Source organism: Solea senegalensis, linkage group LG3 (assembly GCF_019176455.1).
Source record: "Solea senegalensis isolate Sse05_10M linkage group LG3, IFAPA_SoseM_1, whole genome shotgun sequence".
Lineage (NCBI taxonomy): Eukaryota > Metazoa > Chordata > Actinopteri > Pleuronectiformes > Soleidae > Solea > Solea senegalensis.
In genome coordinates, this window is record NC_058023.1 from 27,661,000 (window position 1) to 27,670,560 (window position 9,561).

Genomic DNA, 9,561 nt, shown 5'->3' on the forward strand with positions numbered 1-9,561 from the left:
CGCGCTCAGTGTGACATGTACAGGCTTTTATTTCATGTTAACTGTGTTTTTTTTTGTTTTTTTTGTTGGTATAATTATTCACATGCCAGTGCAGTGCACTGCGCAGAGCTGCTGCACATTGTGCCGTGTCTTCCTCTGTTCAGTGAGTACATATTGAGTCGTAGTGAGTTTAAGTCTCAATCTGACAGAAGTGTAGAGTGAACAAGTCGACCGTGACACCAAGAGACGAAACCCACCCCTGAAGCTGAATACTCGCTTTGTCTATGCATAGGTGCTGCACAATGGCCTCTGATTTCCTAAATGTACAGTATCTCCTCGAGCAAACATCAGAGATTTTTAACGAACAGAAGGCGGCTACTTCGTTGCCATTTGCTGCCGAACCCTCATACTACACAAAAACAACCAAACGAGACAGCGAGGACAACAATTCCCATGATCCCGCGCTGCTTCCCCAGTCTTCGCTTGGTACATTTAAAGTTTGCACAAACATACACTTTTGGAAAAACATCGATTTGCCCTCCGCTTCGTGAATATTGAGCATCAGCAGAAAAATAACATCTTTTATTTTTTCTTACCTAAAGCAATTTTACAGACTTCTGACTGTGAGACAATAAAACATCCCCAGAGTGATTAGTAACAGTAATGTGGAGCATAAAACCTGTGGGTGATATCATTAAATGATAGGGTTTTGACGAGGGGGAAAGCATAGGCTCAGGCGTAACATTGTTTGTTTGTGTGTGTGTGTGTATCACAGGAGGTGGAGCTGTGTCGGCAGAACAGCCTGGAGAAGCTGGGCCTGACACTGTGCTACAGGACCGATGATGAGGAGGACACGAGCATCTATGTCAGCCAGGTCAGCGCGTTGACACCTTGTTAGCACATTTAGCTTTTTTTTTTTCCTTTTTCGGAAAATAATGGGGAGTGATTTCTGCCGTCGCACGATCCCTTAAGGAAAAATAAAAAAAGTGCCGTGACTTGGAGAAGACCTAATATAAAAAAACAAGCTCTCCCGAATGAAGTCTGACAGAACACGAGCCCTCACACTGCTGCAGCAGGAAGTTATTAAAAAGGCGGCATGAATTCCCATTTGAATTCCCTTCATTAGGTATTGAAGCTGAGAGGAAGCGAATTACCGAGGAATGAGGAGAAAATGTTTGCCAGTCAAATATCAACAGTGAATGAGCCACACATGGGCCAACAGGAAGTCGGCTCTGAAAAACTAAATCCAATCTTGTGATCGTCATTCATTTTTGTTTTAATTGGATACAGCCTTTTTCTCCACTTCCATATTTTCCCTGATCACTTTCTACGACTGATTTATGGCTTGGAATAAATCCTTCCTCTTCCACTTGTTGAAACAAACCTTTTCTTTACATTATAAGCTCTGCAAACATGATAAAGAAAAATGTTTATTGTTTCAATGTCATTAGGGATTAGATTATTACATATTTAGAAGGTCATGCCGCGCACGGCGCATATCGCGGACCCTGGAACCCTCGCGCGTCAGGTTACTGCAGTATCCGACTTCACCATCGGGGGGCGGTACAAGTCTGGACTCGGGGAACAGGACGCGTTCCTAGCAAAGAAGAAGAGAGCGATGCTTCAGCTCCCTCGGCCACGGATGACTATCCTTGGCGACTGCTTCTTCTGTTATCGAAATGTTTTTTTCTGCTTGGTGAGCGGGGCTTATACTCCACCTACTGGTGGGGCGGCAGTATGCGCGGTAGCTTGCACTGTGCGCGGAAGCAGTTTGCTATCGTGGGTTTCGCTCCCATACAATAACATGACTCTGGTAGCCTAAGGGAAGGGTATGGTAAAAAAGGGAATGGTTGGGACCATTTATTTCGGTACGGAAACAACAAAAAATTCATACCGTACCGAGCCGTTACACCAATAGAGGAATCTTCTGCTCACCCCACCCTTTCCGGCCTTCACATACCAGAGAGAATGTCACTCCTCTTTGTTTGTAAAGCAAGGTTCCGCTTCAGAAACGCAGGCTGTGGCAGATGTGTCCACTAGAAACGCGGGCGGCACAAGACGGCAGCCTCTGTGACGCTCTCTGAGCCTTTTAATAAAGAACATAATAAAAGGCTGAGAAAATGTAATTGTTTTAAGACGAGGCGATCAGACACGGTTTTACATTTTAAATTCTGTAAATGAACACTTAAATGTTACACACTGGACCTTTAACTGTTTTGAACTTACAATGATCTGGTACATACAGAACACATCTTTTCTTGAACTACAAAAAGACCCTGACTACACAACCAATATATACGATACGAGCGCGAACTGAACCTCACACAGTCTCCCCACGACGGCACACATCTATTTTTGTTTCCCTGATAAAAGGATGAAAATGCAAATGTACCCTCATTAAAATGTATGTATAGATTGTACTCGTGCAACTTTGGGAATGTGTGTTAAAACCCCCTCCTCTCCCCTCCTCTCCCCTCCATTTTCTCCAAGGTTCACTGTAAAAATAACAAAAGTTTACCGCATGATTGTTGAGGGTTTGTTGTGTTTTAGATGCATATCCAGCGGGATGCATTTCAAAACATAGGAGATGTTGATTCATTCAACCAGAGCCGAACAGTGTCGGAGCTTTGTTTTATGTCTTCAGTCTTCCGTTATGTTGTCGCTCGTGCATCAGTGAAAACACCTCCACTCTTTTATACGTTACAAGGACTCACATGTCAGTCGGCAACTAGCTACTGCACTGGGGGGGGATATAAGCAGCGGTACTATACATCTTTACCAAGGAAATCCTGTATCATCTGAAAAATACAAAATTGCCAGTGAGAAAAATATGCCTTTTGTTTGGAGCAGTTATTTACAGTAATAGAGAGTTTCACAATAACCTGCTGCGAGCGCTGATTTACATATTCTTTTGTGCAGGTGGAGCCAAACAGCATAGCAGCGAGGAATGGACGCATCAAAGAGGGAGATCGTATTTTGCAGGTGTGTAGCTAAAATTCCACTTTTTTTTCCCCCCCAACGCGAGCACAAAGTAGGAATATTTAAACCCCTCGTTCTACCGGGGAGATTAAAGTTCTTTGTCACACTTACACCCGGCGCTGCAGCGCTCTCTGTCTCACTCTCGCTCTGTCTCATTATGCAAAAGAACCTGAAGGATCAGACTTGCCGGCTGTTCTCTTTCGAACATGGTTTGAACATTGTTTGGATGCTGTCTATTGTACACTGTTTACAGTATACCGATCAGAGAACTGGCAACATTGCAGAGGGTGGGGCCACAAGTATATTGTGGTTAAAATGTGTCATTATCCCTCAGTTTAGCATAATACATGCAGTGTATATGGTTGTATCTCTCTACTACAGACAACACATTGTCAGTTCCCATTGTTCCTTCAGTGCAACACAGAGAGCAAAAGTGTGACTCCAGGCTTAAATGCCACCAGGTGTGTGTGATCAAGGTGAACTGTCCCTCATTCAGACCTGGTGAGGAGACAGAACAGAACTCTCACCATTGCCACCATGTTTTCTTCTTCATTTAGTTCTATTTTCTTACATATGAGCGTGTGAGACGCATACAAACCGACCGAAAGCAGCTGCCCTCTCCCTTGACTCGTTAACGAGCCGATTGGAAACACTCTGCAGCTCTGACTGTCTTCCTCCTGATTGGCTGTTGCAGACTGCCTGACAGTCTACTTTAGCCTCTGCAGCCTCAGTGTGTTTGCAGCAGAGAAGCAGCAAGCGTCTCTCAGTTGTTATTTGTGGGGCTACTCTAGCATGGGGTTGTGTGTTTTTGTTGTTGTCGTCGTCATGTTACACTGAATATCTTTTACTTTGGGGCAAGATTATATAAAATATTGCATGTCCTCCTTCCTTGGCCACCATTTTTGAAGCTTTACAAACTCATTGTTGATCCCTCCTCTGCTATTAAAGCAAGATGATGAGAAATCAAGCATTTCACTCTCAAAAAGTTTGGAAAGAACGTGAATTGAAACCTGTGGGGCAATGAGTACGAACTGTATGAAGCCACAAAATGACCATGATATGTCATCAGACATTAAGGAAAGACTGTTACAGCTGATACCAGCTTGTTTGTGGGTGGCAAACTCAAATGTTTGCATCTGCAGTGGCGGTGCATTAAAATGTAGATGGTTGGAAGTGGAGAGGAAGTTGAATATGAGGCCAATGTAGATTATTTTCTCTTGGACAAAGAAAGCCTGCCCCAGACACGAAAGGATTTGTCAATATCGCAGACTAGATGAGATCCCAGGGATATGGGATCTCGCTGAAACTAGCGTGATTAAACGTGACTTCAGAATGCAGGTGAACTGCTGTCAGTTACTAGCTGTTTTGTGCGTGCGATGTTTTGTGCTGTGAAACGCAACAAAAACTGTGGATGAAGTCATGGCTGAGAAGGCGGAATCAACTTGTCTTGTACAAGATACGGTTCTAAACAACAAGTACGCAACATCCGTTTCTGGGTCAACTCGCTCTCGTCGGTTATTTCCAAGTTCTGCTCAAGCCCCAGTCGCTGTTCAGTCGTAGATATTTTACGATTTGAAATCAGGAAGCGTCTGATAGCATTAAAATTGTGTCTGTTCGCCCCTTGCACTCCAGGATAATTTGGCAACATAGTCTGTTCAAATCAGCCTATAATCAGAAGGCAATCAAGGCCAAATCTGAAATGATCCTCTAGTCATACAGGGAACTGGAGCCAAGGTTGGCTAATTACATCTTCTTATACGGAGAGGATATTTAGGTTTTACAGCCTAGAGTTGTTGTTTTTTTCTTCACATTGTCCTCATGTTATAATTATCCGCTGCTGCTGCTGCTGCTGCACCAAACAGATAAACTTTCACTTTCAATCTCCGCTTGTTGCTAGCATGTGCAAATGAATCAAACAGAGGGACAGTTACCTACTGTATTGTGTGTACTGGTGATTTTGGCAACTGCACTCTATGATGTTTTGAAATGGAGCTGCAGTAACCATTTCAAACATTAAAGGTTGAACATATTTAACACACATCTCCTTCACTCTCTGAACGCGGAGTGTCTGTTTTTCTGTTGTGTGAATAGCTGTGGGGAGCGGGGCCTCTGTACTCCGGGCCCTATTATCTTCTCCTGACAGCCCCATTACTCTAGTGAGGAAAAGATGAACGCCACCTGTCAAACAACAGTTAATTGTGTGTCTGGATGTGCGGTGAGAGCAGACACTTGTGAGGTCAACGTAGGCGCGCGCACGCACACACGATTGACTCTCTTTCTAAATGGATGGACAAGGAAGAGGGGATGACAGGAAGGAGGGATAAGAGACAGTAGAGCGGACCGGGAGAGAAGGGGAGAATGTGAAAGTGTAAAAAACTACTGGAGAGAGTGAGAGAAAAAAACGTGTGCCTCGTAAAAATAATAAAAATGGAGAGTTTTATTACTCTACATTTTATTTGTGGCAGTGACATGGATGATAAAATCACTATAAGACTCTCTTTTCTTGGGTATGTAGTTAGGGCTTCTGAGTTAACGTGTCACCTGCGTGTCTTTGATGTGCAGATAAATGGCTGCGAGGTACAAGACCGAGAGAAAGCTGTTGCCCTGTTGTCAAGTGAAGAAGCAAGGAGCATCATACTGCTGGTGACGAGACCTGAAATCCAGGTAAACACACTCCCCACACAACCGCGCCGCCCGCGCTCCCCTGCCCTGTGTGTCATGTCTAATAACAACAGCTGTCTGCCAAGTGCTCGCTGCACTCATTCCAACTGTCAGTGTGATTGTCTGCAGTTTCTGCACAAGCACGCACACACACACACACCTAGTAATAGCGAGAGATGAAGTTTTCTGACAAGATGTTGTGATTGCAGCTGGAGGACGAGGTCTGGCTAGATGACGAGCAGCAGGAGCTGGTGCTGGAGCTTGAGGAAAGGAGGAAGAAAAAGAAGAAGAAGAAGGAACATAGCTTTGACAGAGGAGATGAAGTGAGTTAAATTGGAGGGCACTTTCATAGCCAACAACTTAAATCCAGATTTTTATCTGGATTCTGTGTCTTTTTTCTTCCATAATGCCGTTAGCATTACTTGACTTCGCCATGTCACAAGGAACATTAACGATAGTGAAAAAAAACTTCAAAATCCTCCAAATCTGTTTAATCTTTTTGCCATAATCCTGCTAACAAACTCACAGACACGCAAATAATCAGACAAGGGGAGGTAATGAGCCAAAGAGTGAGTGGGATCAAGGACAGACACGATGAGATGAGTGATACTGTAGCTGGAGTAAGAGGCATATTACAATATTTTCATATTGAACAATTCTGTAAAAAAAAAAAACTTGGATTATGTTCAATAAAACTGTCAGATGTCGTTGTTTTCCAATATCTGCAACTGTGATATAGGTAAGGTTAGTAAAGATTAAGTCAAAAATGCCTATGGTATGTTTCATGTTTGGCAACCAACGCACTTGGTTACGAAATAAAAGTCTTCATCTAACTAAAAACCGAGCATACTACTTGCATCATGGATTGTTGAGGTGCAGGATAGTCCCACATGAATGTAGTTTCTGGATACTTTGGTTACCCATAGTTGAATAGTAACACTCACAGGAACCTGTTGCAGTTGAATGAAACTGATTTTATGTTTCTTCATACGTCCAGCATCAGGCTGAAGAGGATATGACAACAGACACCGCTACCTGTTCCTCCAACAATCAAGACAGTGGCTTTGGACGTAGTACAGACAGTCCCGAGCACCAGCCTCTGCTGGCCAGACTTCACAGGAGAAGTCCGGCCCGTTGCCTCAGGGACCGATGGCTGGCGGAGCATCCGCACACACGGCACCCGAAAGCGGTTCCACAGGACACTCTGTCCACAGGTCAAAGCCATGAGGGGGGAGTTAGTATTCGCAACAGTGGGGGTGGGGTCCTCGGCTTAGAGAATTGCTTCCAGCAACTGCTGGAGCTCAAGTGTCAAATCCGAAATGGAGGCGAGTGCGGGGTGTACTCCATTCGACACAGCATAGAGTGCAGCCTCACCGAGCAAGGTGAAGGGGATGGCGATGGTGTGGATAGTGAGGAAGGTGGTAGTGGGGTAGAACATGAGTTGAGGATGCTTAACGAGGAACTGCGAAGTATTGAGCTGGAGTGCCAGAGCATCATGCAGGCGCATCAGCTCCGCCAGTCCCACAACCTGGACTCACCAGGATGGAGCCCCAAAGATGGACCCAAGCGGCACAGCCGGCTTGCCGACATTTATGAACACCCAGAGAGGTTGGACAGTGATAAGATCAGAGAGAAAGACAGCTCCAGTGCCTACAACACAGCAGAGAGTGCGCGGTCGACACCGCTTGGTTTGGAGAGATCTCCGGACCACTCTTTACAGAGACACATCGCTATCACCAACCAGAAAAACCTCAGACTCGCATCTTCCACACCCTCCAGCCCCATCACTATCCCCAAACCCCATGGTACACCTAGTTGTAGCAGACCAGAAGATCCAAGCCCTGTTATCTCCAGCAGCCCAGACCAGAGCAACCCCTCTAGGTCTGAGTCAGACCCTGCCCTGCCTGCAGATGATGAAAGGTGTGAGAAGAAAGGCCGGACTAGGGATTCCAGGAGAAGGCTTCCCTATGGGTGTTCCTATCAAACAACACCTTATCAAGGCCAAGGTGGATCCAGGCAACTCCAGGTTTGTAGGATAGAAGAGACATTTCAACCAAACACTGATTTTTCCTTTGAGTATCTCTCGTCTGACAGTTTTCTCTGTGTTGCAGAGCTACATGCAGCTGCTACAGCAGCACTCATCCCTGGAGTATTCCCAGAGCCAGCTGAGTCTGGTCAGCGTCTGTCGAGATCCCGTGCACCGGAGCGGCCGACCTGGGGAACCGCGTCTCGAGTGGAAGGTCAAAGTTCGCGCAGACGGCACGCGCTACGTGGCCCGCAGGCCCGCCCGCGACCGCATCCTTAGGGAGCGTGCGCTTAGAATTCGGGAGGAGAGGAGCGGTGGCATGACCACGGACGACGATGCCATGAGTGAGATGAAGATGGGCCGCTACTGGAGCAAAGAGGAGCGGAAGCAACACTTGGCGCGGGCCAGGGAGCAAAGGAAGAGGAGGGAGTTCATGCAGAAGAGTCGCCTAGACTGCCTGAAGGAGGGGCCAGCCAGCGGCGCTGAAGGCAGGAAGGAGATTAACATCTTAGAGCTCAGTCACAAGAAGATGATGAAGAAGCGAAACAAAAAGATCCTTGACAACTGGATGACCATCCAGGAGTTGATGAGCCATGGAGCCAGAGTACCTGAAGGCTCCAAAGTACACAATGCCTTTCTGTCTGTCACAACGGTCTAATATCAGGTAGCCTGCAATTCAGGATCTACTGAGTTCTTTAAAATAAGATGGTGTTTGTTTGTTTAAGTTTAAAAAAAATTGTCACTACTGAGGACTTTGTAGCATTTCTGAAGAAAACTGTAAAATTGAAAAAACTCTTTTCCTGCATTTTCAGATGACATCCGCCATGTTTTTACACTAAGTTTTGGTTAAGCACTGGCGAACAAGTTTAGTAGCACGTCGGTTCGAACCGATAGAAACAAAAAAACGGACCAACATTTTAACGTTATGTATACTTTGTACTGTGTCTTCATGCTGTCCATTCCTCTGTTTCCTTACACATGAAGTGACTTCGCTTGCCTCGTTCAAGGTGGCATTTTTTTATAATGGGGGAAAAAAAAAATACAATATTTTTCACGCTTTATAAATTCAGTAACCTTTTGTAGAGGGATTTTTTTACACCAAATGTCAATGTCCTGTAAACATTTTATTGTAATTTCCTATTTATGTCTGTAGCTCCGATCCATCAAGGTCAGTTAGAGTTGAAGCTATTTGATTGAAGTCTGCTTTGCTCTGTTGTCGACCACAGAGAAATTAACTTCTAAAAGTCCCCGGAGGACAATTAACATTAAATGAATACTTTTAATGGCTTCATAATGACACTTGTCTTAAATTATTTGAGCACTCAAGTGAAAAGAGAGACAATTTCAACATGATATCATACCTCAAAATTACAGTCACAAATCTAATCTGTCAAATGAAGAACCACTTTTAGCCTGAGTTGACCTTTTTAGACCTTAATATTTGCAAATAATGTTATACATGTGAGATATATAATCATATTTATATTGTCTACTGTTATTTTTATTTATGGTAAATTAATTTTTATGGTCTATCTGATAAATGTTTCACAATAAGTGGCTATCATATTGCAGCCTTTTTAACCCAAACATGCTGCTTTCCACTTTCGCCTTGCTGGAGGACCTGACTTCAGTATTTGTTGATGGTCAAAAATTTGTAATAAAAAGAAAATGAAATGAAAGATTTCCCTTTTTATTCAGCACACACTCTGTCCTCTGATGACTAGAATGTGTTTCCCTCTTCATTTGCACCACATTACTCGCTGAAATGAAACCCTTTCACCTCACTGGAAGTGTAGCCGTGGTCACTTGGCTCTGTTGTGTCCTCAGGGACGAAGGCAATTAGGACAAGGAAGGCGTGAAACGCCTCTGCCATTGTTTGTTCTCTCGGATGTGCTGTCCATGAGGACGAACCGTGG

General features: G+C 44.5%; 1 protein-coding gene across 1 annotated transcript in view; it reads left to right on the plus strand.

The window, feature by feature from the left end:
* Window positions 1–9,318, plus strand: part of pdzrn4 (PDZ domain containing ring finger 4) — a 35,582-nt gene extending 26,264 nt beyond the window's left edge. The window contains exons 4-9 of the mRNA XM_044020233.1: window positions 755–853; window positions 2,899–2,961; window positions 5,521–5,622; window positions 5,829–5,942; window positions 6,617–7,645; window positions 7,731–9,318. Of these exons, the coding sequence (XP_043876168.1) occupies window positions 755–853; window positions 2,899–2,961; window positions 5,521–5,622; window positions 5,829–5,942; window positions 6,617–7,645; window positions 7,731–8,303 (1,980 nt within the window). The 3' untranslated portion in view covers window positions 8,304–9,318. The remainder of the gene's footprint in view (window positions 1–754; window positions 854–2,898; window positions 2,962–5,520; window positions 5,623–5,828; window positions 5,943–6,616; window positions 7,646–7,730) is intronic.
* The last annotated feature ends 243 nt before the right edge of the window (window positions 9,319–9,561 follow it).